Raw genomic sequence first — 19,753 nt, 5'->3', positions numbered from 1 at the left:
CTGGTGTTGGCAGTTCCTTGCTGTATCTGTAGGCACAAGGAACTAGGTTCTTCAGCTTTCAGAGCACAGCAGCATCCAGCCCTCACCAAGCCTGTCCTTGGGCACAGAGGTACAGGCTTTGATCCGATAACCTTTGTCATGTAAGGGAGGAGAGGACTGCCACTGGGACTGCAAATGTGGTCATTTACCTGCTACAAGCACAAACCCTGAAGAGGAGAAGTAATACAGACAGCATGCCTTCATCTAGGGGCTGGTCAGACAGGAAAAAAACACAAACCTACTTGGTGACCACAGTGACCAGCCCAGAGCATTGTGTACCAGCAGAACAAATCACAGAGCCGTCTCATTTCTTCTTCCTGAAGGGTGGAGCTCTTTTCACTGTCCTGATAGTTTTTCCTTGTCTTTTTTTCCCCAAAAAACTTTTTAATATACCAAATATGAAAGTCAGAAAACAACAACTTCCAAAGCAGCAGAGGTGCTGAGCCACATAACAAAACAAGGTGGCAGTAATGAATGTTGGTTCAGATGTGTATAGATCTCTAGGAAGAGAAGCTTTGAAGGGCCTGTGGAAGGATATCCACTGTGTGAAGTACAGCATTTGAACTTGAGCTTGATATTTCAAACTGTGATTGTGGAAATAGCAAAGAGGAGTTTCTAGGGTACTTAATCAATGTAAGCTTAATCGTATCTCTCCAGTAGGTTAACAAAATCCTGGCCTGATGAACTGCAGAGGGAATCCAGGAATGCTTAAAAGCTTGCTGTCATGGTTCCACTTGCCATATGCAGCATTGGTTGATGTCAAGAAAAGAGAGCAGCTAAACCTTTGCTATCCGGTGTTTCTTCTAGTAAGTCTGTAGCAGTAACCTTGAGCCAGCCTTCAGAAGGGCTACAGGAAAGCTGATAGTGAATCATCACAGTAGTATCTTCAGGCAATGGTTTCACATGTCCTGTAGAAGTAGCAACACCACCTAAAATTTAGCCCATTATTGACTTATTCTTTATATACTCAGATATCAAACATAGGAGACATTCATCGGTACGCTTGATGCATTCTAATTTAGCAATCTGAATAATGGAGCAGAGGTAGTGTAATATCCATCCTCTTTCTTTCAGGAAGTCTCTAATTGCCCTGCCTCTTAAAAGTGGAAGACTCAGAGCTCCCAAGTGCTCTCTGATTTTAACAGGACCAACTGCTGTTATGAATGGAAGTGTTCAGTAAAAAAGCACTTTTCTGTGTCTCTTGCTACCTGAGGCTGGAGAGACTAATCAACATGAGTCTCCAAGCTATTTATGACATTGTAGGTGAAAGTGGTAGGTTGGGACAAAAGGCAGAAGGAGAGAGATATGAGATGGCAAGTGTAGAAGCAGGAAAACTTTTAGCAGTTGAAAAAAAGGAAAATTAAGCCTTGAGAGTGGGCAAATGAGAAACTAAAGCAGACAGTGCACAGCAGACTACACAGTAGATAGGCAGCACTGGAATATACTGGCAGAGCTGAGTGAGGATAGTGGTCTAGTGTTGTCAGGGTTAAAATGTACTTGCAAAGGTGGAATAAGAAATTCATGTGCTGATTGGTATTATGCCTTCCCCACCCAGGCCATCCCTTCTTCTGTCCCCCATGAGGATCTATGAACACACCTCTGTTTACATTAGCTTTACAATCAGAAAAGAAAAAAAAGTACCATTTTGTTCTTTTGAGAACTGCCCATGAATTTAAACAACAGACTTCAAAACACTGACTCATCAAACCAAGTATTTCAGTGGGTTTCCAAGTCTGGATTAGTAGCATGAGTCTTGGTGTCACTGGTATGAATTTATGTCATGGGTCTTTCAGCTTTGTCTCTTAGCAGGGGTTCCTGTTAAATGAGCACAAACATTTATGTTAGTCATTCTTTTTCAGGGAACTCAGAGACATTCCAGGAACTTGTTTTGGATACCAGACTGTATGTTCAGACTGTATGTTCATCCCTGTGTGTGGGGGTGTTCGCTGGTCTCCTGTTGGGTGAAGCAGCCAAACCTCTTGGTGGATCTCACAGGCTAAAGCAGCTTGAGGGGGTGTCAGTATTGAAAGAAGACACCTTTATTCAACCTGTACCCATCTACTTTATCTTTTAAATGGGAAATGTCACCAGGGCTCTAAACTGAAAGCCAGCTGTCTCAGGGTGCTCAGCTGATCATGTAATCCTGGCTTTTGCTATAGAAAATGCTCAATGTGTTTCCAAGGAGATGCACTTGTCCCTGGTTTGTATCGACAGCAATGTCCCCAGGTGGTGATGGCAGCAGGTTCTGCATTGCCAGGGCATGCTGTGTTTCTGATTTCTGACTACCTATGGCCAAGGGACATTGACTGCAGTCTTGACAACATTTTTGGAGTCATGGCCCCCTTGCCCTGACAGTTGCAGTGGGTTATGTGAGTTCCACCAAAGCCAAACAGTTCCAGGAGGACACAAGAACCGCTCTGTTCCTGAGTAAGTCTCTCATGTGGCCAGCTGGCTGCTTGTTCTACAGCAAAAGGGCAGAACAAACAAGGAAATGTGTGCTTCTGAAGGCCTCAGCATAAGTGTCACTAACACTTGGGAGAAGAAGGCTGGGAAAATCTTGATGTTCCCAGTGATAGCAGAAGAAGGCAGCTGGGGACTGTCTCACCCAGTGACTGCACAACAATGGGACACCTGCACCCCATCTCTCTTCTGTGGATTGCATCTCCTCTCTCCTTGCCTTGTGGAAGGAATGTGTGAAGGGATGCAACTCTGGGTTTCGTGTGAAATGAATGGACCTTGCGTGGTTACAGATCCTCATGAGTTCTGGATGGAGGCAGCTGTGACGGTGGCAAGGCAGCTTGCTGGGGTGCTGTGGCTCTTCTCTAGCACATGGCCCACAGTGTTTACCCCACATTCAGCAATGCTGATAAGGAAGAAGCTGCTGCTCCCTCGGCATATCATATTACTCTCCTGCTTCAATTCCCTATCATTTCCTGACTCCTGTCAGCTCTGCCCCGGTTCCCTCCAGCAGGTTATACATGCAGACAATGAGGTCCTCTCCTTCATGGGAAGAGTGCAAGAAAGTGTGCAGAAGGGGAACAACATATGGAGAAATGACTTCAGAGGGGAAGGTTCCCCCCACAGTCAGCTCAGGTGACAGTGCCTTCTGAGACTGCTGGGAGAAAACAGTGACAGTGAAATCTTGAGAGAGGTGGCCTTTCGCCTTTATCACCTGACGGAGGTGTGTGACTGTAGACAAAAGCAGGCACTGACTTTGAGAGGGTGCTGTAGGCTGGAGCCATCCAGCTTCACTATTCAGAAGTGCCACCATCAAGATGAGACCAGCACACAGCAGTGGTGAAACTCAAGGAAATGTATACCAGACACCCTCAAACCAGGAGGCACTTTTAGAACTTGTTTTTGGGCCGACTTAGAAACTGGAAATAATCATCATCATCATCGTCATCATCATCATCATCATCATCATCATTGCAACAATAATAATGTTTTTCCTCATTAAAGATTGATTGGACTTTATCAACACTAAAATGTGTGCAGACCTTCCATTTGTGACAATATTTAGCAAGATTTATTATATTACTGTGTTAACTCTGTAACTGATTATTGTCACCAGAAATCATATGGCAGTCTTAGATTTACTTTTCCTCCTCCAAACAGGTAATGTGGAGTTTGCTTCTCTTTAGAACTGATTTTCTTTTCTAATTCTGACTACCCTAACAGCCTGTATCCTTCAGTCTCCAGTCTCCTAGTCTTTGGAGGGGCAGATCCTTTAGGGAATCTCTAATGCTCATGGTATTGCCAGAAAGCTTCCTCTGCTTCTCATAGGAAAACCCCTTGGCTTGGACAGCAAAAGCACCATTGATTCTGCTGGTGCTGAACAGAGTTCTCTTCTTGAGGCTGGTGGCTGTGTATTTCATTAGAGGAAGCACGGCCTCTAGGAGATGAAGGACAGCCCACCTTCTATGAGAACATCTGACATCTTGAACTTCATTGGGTAAGCCTTGTTAAAACTGTGGATTCCTTACAAATTTCTGCTCCCCTTCAACTGAAGACTCTTCCCAAATATTGTTTTTCAACAAGAAGCCCAAGAGTATGAAGTTCTACCATCCAAGGGCCAGCAGGTTTGGTGGTACGTGCCAAGGGAACTTTTTTCAGCAGAGCCAGTTTATCTGAAGAAACAGCCCCTCAACAGTATAGAATATTGCCCCACACAAGTGACCTGAGGCTCAAAGTAAGTTTATTTTGCCTGCAGTTTTGGACAGACAGTAGTGTGAGTCTGATGAGATGATATCCAACACTCTTATGTGCTGTCTCCTGCTGCTAGTGAGAGTGGAGCTCAAACAGGTAACATGCAAAAAGTCACATGATGGGTGGAATGTGAGAATTAATTTTATTTCCCTAAACAGTACTAGAAATGCCCTCAATCCCAGTGCATTTGTTGTGACACAGTAAGAACATGATTAGCATTTAATACTATTTAATAAATAGGCTGATTAACTTAGGCAACAGTAATCAGTACTTGCACAGATTAACAAAGTTGACCAGTCAGTGGTGAGAAACAACCATGAGAATATGATATATCAACTCTGAGTTGCATTTTAAGGTTGAATTGGGGCATCCTTTCCTCGTACCCTGAAGAAGTCTTCTTCCAAAGAAGACTTGAAGATATCTTCCAATGAAGATACATTTGGCTATGACAGGAGTCTCTATTTCTTTATTTTGTGTTTGTTGCTGAACAGGGGGCAAAAAACTTATCTGTTATTTGGGGTGCTGTGAGAATGGGAAGAATGGAATTAATTTTTGATCTGAAACTTTATAATGTCTTTTTTGATTAGGTTTATAAATCAGCAAAGCTTTGGAGGAACAAGATTGTCTGTTTTCAAATCCAAATGATTCTGATAAATCCAAATCAGAGTAGGTAATTTTGGTGACAGTTCCTCTGGACCTGGGGACCCCAGGCATCCTGTAAAGCAGCTGCAGAGGTTCCTCACAACTCCCTCTCTGTCTCCAATTAAGAACTGGGCCAGCCAAGTACCTGTCAGGGGTGGGGTTTACTCTAACAGGGTGTGGCTCAGCCAGACCCCCCATGGTGTTTCAAAGCCTGCCTTCTTTGTTGCACTTCTCTCAGGCCCTGTGTCCATAGAGCCTTTGATCACAGCTCATCTGTCCTCCAGCATCCTCTTTCTGCAAACTTACATTCTTAAGGTCAAACATTTGCCAGCAACAGTTCACACGTGTAGCAGCCCTGAGCACAAACTCAGGCTGGGTGAAGAATGGATCGGGAGGAGCCCTGAGAAGGACCTGGGGCCATTGGTGGACAAGAAGCTCAAAATGACCCATCAATGAGCACCCACAGCCCCAAATGCCAACTGCATCCTGGGCTGCATCCAAAGCAGGTGGATGTGGTGAGCAGGTTGAGGCAAGTGATTCTAACCCTCTGCTCTGATCTGGTGAGACCCCACATGAGGTATTGCATCCAGCGTAAGAATGATGTGAACCTGCTGGAGAGAGGCCAGGAGAGGGACATGGAGATGACCTGGGGGCAGGAGCAACCCTTCTATGAAGATGAGGTGCTGGTGCTGTTCATCATGGGGGATAAAAAGGCTCCAGGGAGATCTTATAGCAGCCTTCCAGTGCCTAAAGGGGGCTACAAGACAACTGGAAAGGGACTTTTACAAGGGCTTGTAGTGACAGGACGAGGGGGAATGGCTTTTAAATTAAAAAGAGTAGGTTTGGATTAGATATTAGGAAGAAATCCTTTACTGTGAGGGCACTGAGGCACTGAGACAGGTTTTCCCAGAAATGTTGTGGATGCCCTATTCATGGAAGCATTCAGTCTGAGACTGGATGGCATTTGAAGCAACCTGTTTGAGTGGAAGGTGTCCCTGCCCATGGCAGGGGTTTCAAACAATTATTAAGGTCCCTCCCAACCCAAACTATTCTATGATTCTATGATTCTGTATGATTTGGCATTATGACTGGAAAAAAGGAATAATTAATGAAGGGGGTTTCCAAGGGCAGAAGCTTTTCAGCTCCACCCCAGCCCCTCTGAGGTAGTTCAGGACAAGGAGCAGCTGGGTGAGTGGTGTGCTCAAGTGGTCCTCCCCCCTCTCCTACTGCCAGCACATGGCCCATTACTGGGGCTGTGGTGGGCAGGAAATTTCAGGAAATTCAGTAATTGTAATGAGATTTACCCAGTCCTGCTGTCTCGTTTGCCCTGTATCACAGGCACCCAGGATGTATTGTATCTTGAAAACTTGCTTGGCAAGGAGTGACGGCAGCTGCACTGGGGCAGGTCTCAGCAGAAGGCAGCCCCATAAACGACTTGCTGATGACCTTTGATTTAACTACCAATGTGTAGCAAGCAAATATTTAAACCCATGCCATTCAGAAGGGAAGCACAGCTTTAGCATAGGGAACTCATGCTGCTATGATAGCCCTGGGCTATACCCAGGAAGGGGCAAGCAGTCCTCTTCCCCTGCCCTTCCACTCCAGCAGAGCAGCCTGCCCTGCCCATCATGCCCACTCCAGGGAAGGGACAGATGCTCAGACCCAGACAAGTCGGGAGGCTGCTGTACCAAGGAAGATGGGAGTTTTAAAGCTGTTTCAAGCCCAAAGACAAAATGACTGTGGCCATTCCTCTTGCCCTCATTGCCTGTGACCCCATACAAGCAGAGGCTGTGTGACAGGGAGGCCACCTCTGGATCTGGCTGCCTGCTGTGACCAGAGCCCCAGGGGGCTGGACCCAGCTGCTGGGCTTCTACCGTGGTTGGTACCCGCATACAGACTAGTCTTCAAGGAATCTATTGGTGTTAGTCAGGTGCAGCAACAGGCCAAGAGGGTGTTTATCCCTCAGAGTGGTGCTGAATTAGCTCTTTTGGCCAGTTTATAATTAGGTACTTGCACTTAACAGTATTCTGTCTGTTGGATTTTTATAGTTTTGTCTTTTTTAAACATGAAAATAATCAGTCTTAAAATAAAATAATTTTAAAAAAATACCTTGGGAAGTGATCTATAAAAGGAGAAAATCCTTGCCAAGGGAACGCCACAGCAGCGAGCCCAAGCCACAGAAAGCCCGGTTGAAGGCTTCACTTTGCCGCAGCTTCTCAGAGGTTAACCAGGGTCTGTAAGCAAACAGCTTAAAGAAGGAGCCCGGCTTAGAGCCTGGCTCTTGGGCTGTCCCACAGCCTACCAGCCTAATGCCCTTCCAGCAGCCCCTCCCTCCCAAAGGCGATGCTGGGCAAACAGAGCCAGCCCTCGCCCTCTCTTCACGCAGCGAGGAACCTTCTGCGGGGACGGAGCGGGCGGCTCGGGGGCATCGCGACGGAGGGTGTTTCACTCCAGACGGGCGCAGAGCCATGTGTATATAAAGCCTGGGGCAGCAGCCCGGGAGGATTGTTTAGCACAACCACACCTTGGCTCGCCTGGCAGCACGGCGAGGCACTGCCGGAGCACCGGCGGCTGAACCCCGACGTAGCCGGCTGTGGGAGCGAGCTGCCCATGGGCCCCCGCCTGCTGCTGACACTGATGCTGCTCCAGGCAGGTGAGTACCAGCTCCCGGCCCCTCTGCCCTGCCCTGCCTCCCCCTGTCCAGGGACAACATCTCCCTTGCCATCAGCTTTTCGTGCTTCGTGCCAGGAGCTCCGTGTGATTTGGCCAAGGGAGGGAAAAAAATGTCACTAGACAATCCTCAACTTCCAGAGAGGGACTGTGTAAGTGAGCTGCCTGCCTGCCTCACTTCCCAGCCCCAGCTAGGGTTTGCATAAACTGTATAAACACAGGTCTTTTTCTTTTCTGATAGTTTTATGCTACAGAGTTGTTAGTGTCCATGTTTCATAGAAATACCTTCTTTTTATACCAGTGGTCATGGAGTAAGCAGTTTTCGATGCATCTAAATTTAAAATAATTTCAATAATAATAATAATTTTTAAAAAAATCTGTTTATAAAAGCCATAAATGACTGCTGACATAAAGCCCCCTACACACAGAGGCAACAAAAAGTTAAACTGGCACGTCTGAGGTTATACCTGCAATAGAGTTTGAAAAGAAAAAAACAACCCCCTGCCTTCATTTACAGCAAAGGCTGCCAGTTTAAGCAGGAAATAGTGTTAAGTTGTCAGATTCACCTCTGCTCACCTCTCTGCAGGTAGGTTCTTCTCTAAGGTGCTCCATTAGTAGTTTAATGATTGGACACACCGCTAACAGGACATTTGGCTAGGAGCAGGCTGCTGTGGAGACTCAGACTTTTTCAAGGCTTTCCTGGCTGTGTTGGCTCAGCTGCCTAGCATAAAGAAAGCAATTTCAGTTCTTGGTCAAGTTATTAGCTGTGCACCTGAATATTAAAAATGTACTTGCTGGGGCTGACCTCTCAGCTGCAGCAGCGTGCTGCTGGCTCAAAACCCAGACAGCTTTCAAAGAACAGGAACATCAGAGGCTGCCTGGATGCCTCTTGCAGAACACACAGCCCTAAGCACACTAATTGAGTCTTTTGGACTCAATTTCCTTTGGGGTGTTCTCTCCACTCTCATAGCAGCTCTGCACTGTAATTACAGTTCCTTGATCCCCAGAGATATCCCCAAAAGAAGAATGGCCTTTCTTCTTCTGGTTGAGGTACAGTTACCTTACACCAACCTCAACCATTTTCAGCCAGTGACCAACAGACCAAGCCCAGCAGTCCTGGCTTAAGATGCCAGTGAAAGACAGCTAAAAAAAAATTTCAATCTGTTTGTCAGAAGGCTGGAATTCCTACAAAGAAGTTTTTGTCTCCACTGGAACATTTTCAGGGTCTGCAAACTGCAACAGATTGAAAAAGCATTATTTATACCCCCAAACCCAAAGCAGCCCACTACTTGTGATTTCCCCTGAGAGCTAAGCCCCCTTCTAACTCTGGAGCCTTGCTGTTTAGACAAGGAAAATAAGTGGTCTCTTTAGTTCTCAATAAAACCATCCAATGTGTTTTTAACATGAAACCTGAACACTCAAGTAGTGTTTAGGTGAGCGGCCGCTTACTTTTTCAGGAATGTGCATTTAATCCCTGAGGAATGCCAGGAAGCAGAGAGAGGCTGGGATGTCTGAGATGTGCTGGGATGGCCTGAGGTGTCGATCCCTGAGGTGAAAATGGTGGCACCCGCTCCTGCTTGGGAGTCAGGCTGAGAAAGGGAGCAAAGCCCTGCCTTGTCCTTCATGGGGAGAGACCCTCCTTGTCTGCACTGGCATTTGGATTGGGCTTGGAGGGCAAGCTAGCCCGGGAGATGCGGGAAGAGGCCCAAGCAAAGGGATTTAGAGGCTAGGTTTTAAAAGGAAAGCAACTGTTTTAATAATAGTATTGAGTCCTTGGGTGGTTTAGGGGATTAATTAGCCCGTGTTTGCACAACACTTTGAAGAGGTCAAGCGTGCTGCAATAGCCAGGAGCAGGTGGCAAAGCAACTTCAGTGGCAAGTTCCCAGCTCCCAGGCATCACCTCCCTCTCCATCCAAGCATGCTGGAAAGTCCCCCTGTTTGATTTTGGAGTGGCTGTGCATGGGTGGGATGAACAGATGAGCCAAGCTTTTGGGCTGAGGATTTTGATCCTACCGATAATGCAGCACAAAGTGCACTTGGTCCTTCACAGTAAATCCAGGCATGAAATGCTCCAAATTTGTCACTATAGCATGATAAGCAGCAACGTTTGCAACCAAGCATCACAGTGGTTTGAGTATTTGGGGCAGGGTACCCTTGGTTTCCATAAATCACAAGACTGTTAGAAAGACTTGTAACTCAAAAATCCCCAGGCTGGTTAGCGTGGCCATCCACACACTCCAGGTGACACAGAGCTCCTTTCTTCTTTTTACCCCAAATTAGTGCAGCCCATCTGTTATGACTTAGGTGGAATTTAATAACGGAAGCAGATCCAAGTGTTGCCATCACTTCCAGAGTCTCAAAAGAAAGCAGCTATACATACATCTTGGTTAATGGAGGCATTTTGTCCTTGACAAAATATGTAATCCACAGGGTCAGGGCTGTAGCTGTCCCTCCATGCAGATTAATAAGACTATCAGTATGTTTTGCCACCTGGAAAATGGGTTGAAAGATCTTGAATAGTAGGGGAAACGTGGATAAGGCGAGAAATCTTGAGCAACATAGAAACTTCATTTCTTTCCACAGAGCTCTGGTTAGGTCTGGTTGCGTGGCTGTACTCTGCAGCTTCATGTCCTAGTCAGGACCATAGCATAGCTGGAAAACTGTCCCAGGTTTGGGACTCTGGAGTGCAGTGAAGCCCAGGTGGCCCTGCATAGTGCTGGCACAGACCCTGCAAAGCTTAACAGCTTGGGCTCCATGATGTGCAAGACCAGGCACACTGCTCCTGGGCACGGTACAGCTGCAATCACACAGTAGTACATCAGAACTAGTCAATCCTGCTTGAACTGAGCTCCTGTGGAAGAAATAGTATGCTTGGGTATTTCTGCACCCACCTTTTGATTATCCCAGGCAAAGCTCCCTGCACAGTACCCTCTGCCAGCTGAATGTCATGACCAGTTAGATTGCCAGGGCTGCACCCAGCCAACCAGTCAAAATCAAACCATCTCCCTTTAAGGACTGTAGGAAAATTGGTAGCAGGAATGTTTAATCCTTGTGTTTAACTGTGTCCTGTCTTTGCAGTTTGGAAAGGTGCTCTGGGAAAGTCCCATTCACTGCACACTCGAGGAATCATTGAACTGGCTGGAGCAATAACGTGTGGCACGGGACGGTCTCCCTTGGCATATATTGGCTATGGGTGCTACTGTGGACTGGGAGGAAGAGGTTGGCCTAGAGATAAAACAGACTGGTAAGAGAAACCTCAGCTCTGCGTCCAGAAGCAATGCAGATCTCTCTACTTTTTTCTGTTTGTGCTACTGTGAGTCCACTGACTCATTTGCTGCCTTGTGGTCAGGGAACTTCATGTATATGAACATACAGGGGATTTGTGAGTGACTTGTGTATCACTTGGGATCTGAGTGAGGGTTTAACCTCCTTCTGGATGACACCAAAGCTCTTAGGACCTTGTACTATGTGGGGTAGAGGGCAAAGGGGAAACCAGGATGTAATTTCTTGAAATAGCTGAATTTTTTTCCTTGGAGATCACACCCTACCTGACAAGAGAATTGTAATCCAAGGTATTTGGAGGGTTATTTCACCCAGATCCTATAAATGGAAGTGATGGAACTATCACTGTTTATCCTCTTGAAGAAATCTGTATTGTTGCAAGGAATAATCAAACCTGTTGCCTTCACTGGCTGTTAGTTTGCACTGGATCAAGGTAGAATAATAAGGGAGAGCATGGTGTTATTTTCCCTTTTCTTTGTTAGTGTGGAAGATGTTAGGCTTGTTATTCCCAACCAGTGTCGGAGGTATTGCAATCAAAGGCTTCTTTCCTGTACTGTGCAGTGAGCATAAAGAGAGTAAACGAGAGTAAAGCTGAGGATACCAGACTCTTGTGTGCTCTGAGCCTGGTACTTGCAATCTGACAGGTTTGAAATATCAAAGCCAAAGCACACAAGTCTATCTACAGTCAACAGACCAGGTGCTACTAGTAAGCAAGCTTGGCTTTTAGCAGGGTGAAGGTAGTCTGCAGCTCACTGGGAAGGAAACTGAGCCTTCCAGAATACTTTGCTGCTGGAGACATTGCAGGTTGCTACAAAACCAGATTTTGCTAAATTAGAATGACAGAAAAAAGGTGGGGGTGGGGGGAAGGAAGAAAAGATGTCAAGGTTAAAGATCTCTGTGGGCATGAAAGAGAAGTTGTCTGTCCCTTAAGACTAATGCAGCTGTCTTCATTAATGCAGCAAGATGTTTCACTCCCAAAGCCCTCTCACTGTGTCCCTTTATTTGTCTGTGAAATATTTAATTTATGAAACAGTCAATATGGGCCTCACAAATGGTGAGTAACTGCAGTAATATCTCTTGACCTTCTTATCACAGTGCTTATCCACAGCAGTGTATGTAAGGTGTTTAATTATTTTTGTTATCCTTTAACAAATTTCATAATAAAGCCTTGAAAGTAAAACATGACTTCACTAATTTGGAGTACTGCTTTTATTGGAGTAGAGCAGAAGTTGAGCAGAGTGACCTAAAAGCTATTTTCCATAGAGGCTGAGTGACATCCAAACTTGTGACCCTGGGAGATGCAGGGGAAGTCAGCACTGCTGAAAAAGAGAGAGTAAAATATGGCCACATGTTCATCAGCCAGTGTTTCTGCTATTGTTTAAATTCCACAGAGGATTTTAGGATTTTATCCTAAAAGCAGAAAATGAAACTTTGCAAGTGGAAATACCTCAAAATATCAGATAGTTTGTAAAAGGGAAGCTTGATCATCTAAGTACATTCATTATCATTCCTTAGCTGCAATGCTTGGCTACTGTAGAAAAACTTGTAAGTTTTATTTAGGTTCTTATCTAGGAAGAATCAGCAATGCCACAATAGATTTAGCCCTAAAATTTTCCATTTCTGTCTGTTAGAGAAATACTGGTGTCTGTTACTAAGAACGACTGCAATGATTAGTGTGGTTGAGTACCCCACACCTGTCAAAGTGACCACATTATTTTCCATATTTGCCATTCTAAAAAACAGAGTGGTAAAACTACTGGCTGTGAGTGACAAATACTGTTTGAAATTATTCACTGCCTTGACCTTCTAGGTTTGTTACAGAGACCCTTACAAAAGGAGTAATTTTCCTGTGTGTAATTCAGTCAATCTGTCTAGACAGGGCTAGAGTGCTTCTAAGCACCTCTCTTTTATGTGCAAAAGGAAAAAAAGCCATTGAGTGGGTAATCCTTTTATAAGGTTTGTTCCACATACTGACTTTGATGTGGTGTTGTCAGTAATTACCTTCTCCCTTTTGTTCCACTCTCACAGTTCCATCACTTCAAGGCATAATGACATTTCTTCCACATAGAGTCAATAGGTTTGTTTCTCCTTCTTTCTGATCTCCTGGATGGCTGCAGCACCTGTGATATAAAGTAGGACCTGAGGGTGCTCAGCACTTCCCTGAAAACATCATGAAAGGCAGGGTGCCTCTATGACTCATCTAAGCTACAGGATCATTAAGGTTGGAAAAGATCTCTAAGATCATTGTGTCCAGCTATTAAATCCTGGCAAACCCATAGGGAAGCGTAAGATTTCCCCTCTGTCGCAACGTTAAAGCAAAAGGAAAAGACACACAGCAGTGAGGGTGCTGTTGATGTGACAAACACAACGTGACAAATTCTTACCTTATTGGCATTTGCTCAACAGCAGGGGTCTGGCCAGCTGATCCCTGCGGACCAGCCGGAGCTGTCTGTAGCCATTAGGGCTGTCTCGTAGCCCAGGCGTGATGAGCAGGTTGTTTCCCACCCAGGTGACACAGTTGTGTTTGTTTGCCATCGCTGATGAGCGGTGCTCTGCCGTGGTGCTGGCTGCCTCTGTTTGTGTTGGTGTAACCGAATGTTAGCAGGTTATTAAAAGCTTAGCACCACTCTGACTCGGGTGCAGCAAAGGGCATTTCCAGACTGGAGGGGCCCGGCGGCAAAGGACAACAATAGGATTACTTAGTCTTCGTTCCTTGGCAGTTCTTTCAGATGTTTGTAAAATAGAAGCCGAAAGTCTTCTTGCTTTGTGCTGGAGTAAAGTACCTGTCACCCTGCTGCAGCTGTGGGGATCATCGGGAGGAATTCCTGTAAGGGGAAGCAGAATTGTGCCCCAAATCTTGTGGTCCTGCAGAGTTTATGCACCTTGCCCTGGTTTTGCCAAGCCAGATAAGGAGCAGTGAGTTCTCAAGCTAGTTAAAACACCATTTGCTTGTGCTAATTCAGTGCTCATTTGCTTGTTTTTGTCTGATTCACAGAACGTCTTTTGCCCTCTACAGTATCTGTCCTCACTTCTCCTCTCTTTCTTTTTCCCTCTGGCTCTGCATAAAGAGCAATTTCTTTCCCTGGGCACAGAGGCTCCTAACATCTCCCTTTACCCCTGTGCCTTCACATTGTTCTTCTTCCCTCCACTCCCCCATTACTGACACCAACTTTACCAATTTGGCTACTGATTCACTCCCCAGACCTCACAAACCTTTGGTTTCTATAGCTGGCACTCCCCTCAGCTCAGGCTGATTTGTGGCTCTCCACCACCGCCTCCAGTGCTCAGTGTTCCATATATGAGACACCAGTGATGGGCCTGCTCTGCAACCTATCATTCCCCTGAGGATGGGTTAAGCTTTGCTGGAGCTTCAGGATTTTTATGTAAAATCAGCCTGCCTCATTTTTTCCCAGTTAGTTTCTACTCTCTGTAGAGTCACAGTGATCTTGCAGAGATGCTTTCTGGAAATGCAGATCACTGCTCTCAGGCTCCAGCCTCTGACCTTGCATCCCTGCTGAAACAACCTTTGTTATTCAGCAGAGAACTAAGTGCTGAATCTTTCCTCAGTGAAATTTGAGTGCCTAAACTACCAGAATAAAATTCAAGTGAGGTCAAGTTTTCTGTAAACTGTTTTCAGTAATTGACAGTGAGAATTATCTCAGACTAGTCCATAGGACAGATGTCATCAGCTGAACTAGTCATCCTCATTCCCTCTCTGGTCAGTGAAGCACAATTGCACTTTCAAATCTGATGCTTTTCACCTTATGTTAGATCTCTGCACCATGAAAATATGAACTATGGTGCAGATGTGCATAGAGGAACGATAGGTGAGTATCTTAGATTTAGCTGTTTTTTAAGGTTCTTAAGTTAACTGGTATAAAATTTCACCATTGATTAATTTGTAGCCTGCCCTCAGAACCTTTATGGGCCAAGAAGCACAGGTGAACTGAAGAGATAAAGATTCTTGGTGATATTGAGGAAGGCAAGGAACATCCCAGTTCAAAGATTTGGGATGGGTCTAAGCCTAAGCCAGTGAGCTACAACAGCACAATTTATAGGAACACTTCTGCTCCCTTTCAGCCAGATTACCATGTCTTGACCACACATGTTTTCATGAGGACAAAAGCTCAGAGGAAGAAGCACAGTGGCCATGGGAGCAAATATGGCATTAATGAGCTCCTGAGACATGCAAGCTTCCCCAGAGATGCCAGGATACTTGCTTAATCAACAGATGATTTACTGACAGGCCAGAGTGAACATTGCTGTCATGAGCTGCGTGTGAGCAAAGCACCCCCAGAGTCTGTGCCAACAGGCAGAATGCAGGAGGACACCCAAACTCTCTCTTTTTATGTCTCCAGGTGCTGCCACAGGCACGACTGCTGCTACGACACGGCAGAGAAGGAAGGCTGCAACCCCAAGGTGCAGCGCTACCAGTGGGTGTGTGAGCAGAACACCGTGCGGTGCGGTAAGGAAAGGCTGGCTCCTGTGGCGTGGGTTTCCCTCCCTCCCTCCCTCCCTCCCTCCCTCCCTCCCTCCCTCCCTCCCTCCCTCCTCTGCAGGTACCAGGCTGAACAAAGTGCTTTAGGGGTCCCAGAGGCAGGTTTGTGTTTGCCAGGCTGGTTTCAAAGCTGCTTTAGGTAGTGTCCGTTCTCTTCCAAGCTCCCTGCCCATTCCTTGCCAGGAGCTGGCAGGAAAGCTGGAGCCCCAGCACAACCCATTCCAGGTAACCTGAGATCTCCCCAGGCTGAAGAGCAGGAGTGGGGGCCGTGGAGCCCCCAAGCCATCTTAGTTTGGCAGAGATGCAGGTAACTCTGTGGAGACTTTCTGCTCACTGGTATTAAGTATGTCCATTCCCACAACTGTGGGTCTTCTTTCCATTGCAATTCTGGCCCTCCCTCCAGCAGGACTGTCCACTTTTTTACTACTCTTAAGCACTGCTGGAGAAGAGCCAGGCTATTTAGCATCTCTGCAAGACAGGTTAAATAGGATGCCAACCTGCACCTCTGCCCTGTGTGGGGCTCCAGCCTGAAGTCCTGGGGTTCCCAGCAGGGATTTTGACCCATGCAGAATCAAATGCTCTCGAGTGCTTCAGGCAGACAGCAAGTGTGGGCTGTGCTCAGCTCTACAGCTGGTACTCAGTCAAGAAGGTTTGAATTGCACAGTCACAGCCCGTCAGTGTCTCGCACAGTTTGTTTTGACATGCACCAGATGACTTGAGTCTTAGAATTTGTCACTTGTATTTCTAAGTCTCCAGAAAGCTCCTGGTGGTAAAATCCATTGTAGAACACTTTGAAAGTTTGAAAAGAAACGGTGAAAGTAAAACTTATCCCCATAACCATCAAAGTTACTTGCTAGAACATTAAAAGACTATTTCTACCTTATCAGAAAACCATATTCTACTGGTACAATCCTCAGCCTCACTGGCAGCTGAAGGTGTGCCAGCAGATAGGAGATGTGACACAGCACATCTGCAGTTACTCTTTTCCAAGATTCAGAACAATCTATTAAATACAAAGTGCTGGCAAAGGAATATGTCACTTTAATGTACAACCATTCTCCCTCCAGCCTACCCATATTTGATATTTTTGCTAGTTGATTAATATTTTCTGCTAGTCATTTCTCAGGAAAAAAAGTCCTGTTTCTCTTTGCTGTGAAGAAACATTCCAAGTTGCAGATATGAGATGTATCATTGAATCCATTGGAATGGACATAGGAGTGCAGTGGACTGCAGTTGCTCTGACTTGGCTAACAAGCATGAGTTAAACAAATTTCATTAATTCCTTAACTGATGTCCAGGCAAGACCTGATGCATCCATCAACTTTTCTCCACAAGCCCTCAGCAAGCTTCCCTCCCCCTGATAGCCCCAGTGAGGAGGAACAATAGAAATGTGTTTTGAAGGCAAATCTCCTACCCCAGGCTACAGCATGGCAGGTCTTACTGAGATGTGAAGGTATAATGTCTGATCCCATTCAAACAAAAGAGATGAAGAATTAAATTTTCAGGCATGCTTGCTGAGCTCAGGGTAATAATGTCCAGAAGTGTTAGAAGCAGAACTGTTTGCACTGTCATTCCAATGCAATGGGAATTAGATGCCTGCTGCCTGACACTGTATCATAAATACAGACATTTTCATGTAAAAGAAGTAGAAACTCATTGGCATTTCTCCTCTTTTTGCTACCATTAGGTAGTTTTGTTTGTGGAATAAAAAAAGCTGGCAAAACCATATTCTTCAGTCTAGATATGCCATCACCTGTAGGTAAATTTCATTCAACAGATATCTGGAATATAGAAAAGGCTGTTAGTTGTGGGGTCTGGTCAGAAAAACCATTCCTGTCTAATAGAAATGTTACAAAGCCAGACTTTTGTACTCACATATGATGAACAGTTGCTGGCACAGCATAGGAAGAGCTCAAGGAGCAGAGGGTCAAGGAGAGTATCAGGCAAGCTAAGAAAAAAGTGGCCTTAAGTCCTCATTGACCATTAGAACACTTTTACCAATAAATATGAGATTATTCAGACCAGCTTACGAAACATGGGCTTTTCTTATTTTTCAGATACAGGGCTGATCCATCAAAGTCCAGTGAAATCTGGAAAAATTCCTATACTTGTTGCAGTTGGTTTTGGAGTGAAGCCTATGTGCACTGGTACATTAAACTGCCTACTGCAGGGTTTTGTGGCTGTTAGATAACCCATGGCAGCAGCCTCAAATAAATGAGGTGCTTACTGTGCTTTGAAATAATATTAACCCAATAGCTGTATTTAAACCACCTGGAGATGAGATTCATTAACCCAAACTCAGTCATTTGCAATGTAGCCTTCTAAGCTAGCGGCTTTGATGCTATTTATGGTCATGTAGTCATATAGTTGCATTCTGTTTAGTTCTATGTATGACTTTGATCACTTTGTTAGCTGCTGGCTCATAAAAAGCAGGTACCTGGCCCTGCTGCAAAGCTCCTTGGCTCCTCTGCTGTGATCAGAGAGATACAACAGCAACTGATACAGCAAGAGTGAAGGATGCCTGCTCGGTGCTCTGATGCCCTCAGGTTTCTCAATATCCCTCTGGGAGTCTCCTCCTTTCAAAGTAGTGTTTTTTTCTTTTGAAATCAGTCTGTTTTGCAGAGGGAGGAGTTAGAAGGGAAATTCACCAACTGAGGAACGGAGGAATATTTTTACCTCAGGCTAAGATAAAATAATTCTCCTTTTTAGCTTTGACTGCTGAATTAAACCCTCATAGTTCACACAGTTCTAGAAGCAGGGAGTGCTCTGTGCTGAGCAGATTTTTATAAGCATTGCCAATTTACATTTAGCTGCTACTTTCTGATGCTCTTTGTCACAGTAAAGGTCAGACCTGTGGACAGAGAGAGGGCAGGGAAGGGTCAGATCCACTCACAACACAATATGTTGGTCTTGCTGCCACAGCCTTTGACTCCTAAGGGCTGCTTTTTTAGGGAATTTTTCTTCCTAAAACTGTTTCTTGTCTTGGATACAGAACCTCTTATCCTTGGCTCACATTTTCTTTTGCAGATAACCTGACAGACCGATGTGAAAAAATGGTGTGCCTGTGTGACCAAGAAGCAGCCAAGTGCTGGGGAGCAGCACCATACAATCCACACTTCATCCTCTGGCCAGACTTTTTATGTGGACAGACTCATCCCACCTGCCACGTCACATATGGGGGGCCAGAATAGTCTTTATACAACCTTTCTTCTAACAATTTGAACCTGAAGGTTGTGGAATAAAATTTTTCCTTGTTTTTCAGATCTAACAGTGGTGTGAGAGAATTTCTATCAGGGCAGGAATTATGGGGAGGAGAAACAGAACAGCAAGGTGTGGGGTGGAGTTGCCCTCTCTGTGAGACACACTTGGAATGTATCGAGCTCTGCCTTTGGGTAGACAACAAGCACGTAAAGAGCTCATAGATTAGGAATAAAGGGCAGACTAATAAGGGTAACACTGTTGGGGGTGTTTGCTACAGGCCACCCGAGCAGGAGAAAGTGGATGAGGCCTTCTACAGCCAGCTTGAAGCAGCCTCACAGTCACGGGCCCCAATTCTGGTGGGGGACTTTTAACTACCCTGACACCCACTGGACAAACAACAGGTGACAAAAGTGATTAAGGGACTGGAGTATCTCCTATGAGGAAAGGCTGAGGGAGCTGGGTCTGTTCAGCCTTGAGAAGAGATGACTGAGAGGGGACCTCATCAGTGTCTGTGAGTAACTGAAGGGAGGGCGTCAAGAGGATGGATCCAGGCTCTTCTCGGTGGTGCCAAGCAATGGAACAAGAAGGCATTGAGTAGAAACTAATAGACAAGGAGTTCCACCTGAACAGGAGGAAGAACTTTACTGTGCAGGTGACTGAGTACCGGAACAGGTTGCTCAGAGAGATTGTGGAGTCTCCCTCACTGGAGATATTCCAGACCTGTCTGGACACAACCCTGTGCTCTGGGATGATCCTGCTTGAGCAGGGAGGTTGACCCAGATGACCCATCATGGTCCCTTCCAACCTACCTTTGCTGAAGTAAAGAGAAGATCCTTCTCTGATCATGATCAACATCTGCCTTTGCAGAAACAGAGGGCTTGGTCTGTGGTGCAGTGAGAACACATCTCCTGTCACTAAATAGTGCTGCTGCTCTTTTTTTTTTTTTTTTTTTTGTCATATCATGGGTAGTTTGGATTGGAAGGAGCCTTAAAGATCATAGTTCCAATCCCTGTGCAATGAGCAGAGACACCTTTAACCAGATCAGGTTGCTTAGAGCCCAGTTCTCTTATCCTTCATGCTCCTGCGTCACAGCACTGGAGACACTTCTGAGCTGTGTTCAAGGGTAAGCAGAGTTACACTGGGCTATTGCATTTGCAAGGTCAGCAAGGATTTCTGACTTCTACTTACTAGCAGGCATACCCACACTTTGCA

At 45.6% G+C, this 19,753-nt stretch overlaps 1 protein-coding gene across 1 annotated transcript; it reads left to right on the top strand.

The window, feature by feature from the left end:
- The first annotated feature begins 7,167 nt into the window (after positions 1-7,167).
- On the top strand, positions 7,168-18,608 carry LOC102111266 (phospholipase A2-like). Its single transcript, XM_005523917.2, has 4 exons — positions 7,168-7,543; positions 10,639-10,804; positions 15,201-15,307; positions 18,368-18,608. Exons 1-4 carry the CDS (start codon positions 7,234-7,236, stop codon positions 18,529-18,531), a joined length of 747 nt encoding a protein of 248 aa, XP_005523974.2. The 5' UTR covers positions 7,168-7,233; the 3' UTR covers positions 18,532-18,608.
- The last annotated feature ends 1,145 nt before the right edge of the window (positions 18,609-19,753 follow it).

The sequence above is a fragment of the Pseudopodoces humilis genome, chromosome 2 (genome assembly GCF_049639895.1).
Source record: "Pseudopodoces humilis isolate 2021_Gansu_Grassland_sample_001 chromosome 2, ASM4963989v1, whole genome shotgun sequence".
Taxonomy (NCBI): domain Eukaryota; kingdom Metazoa; phylum Chordata; class Aves; order Passeriformes; family Paridae; genus Pseudopodoces; species Pseudopodoces humilis.
The sequence above is the reverse complement of the archived record's forward strand: the minus strand, read 5'-3'. Positions and strand labels throughout refer to the sequence as shown.

Excerpts from the sequence above, each read along its gene's own strand:
- LOC102111266 (XM_005523917.2), top strand. The coding sequence starts at position 7,234 with ATGCTGGGCAAACAGAGCCAGCCCTCGCCCTCTCTTCACGCAGCGAGG. Across the intron at positions 10,805-15,200 it reads CCTAGAGATAAAACAGACTG|GTGCTGCCACAGGCACGACT; the intron begins GTAAGAGAAACC and ends TTATGTCTCCAG. Across the intron at positions 15,308-18,367 it reads GCAGAACACCGTGCGGTGCG|ATAACCTGACAGACCGATGT; the intron begins GTAAGGAAAGGC and ends TTTCTTTTGCAG.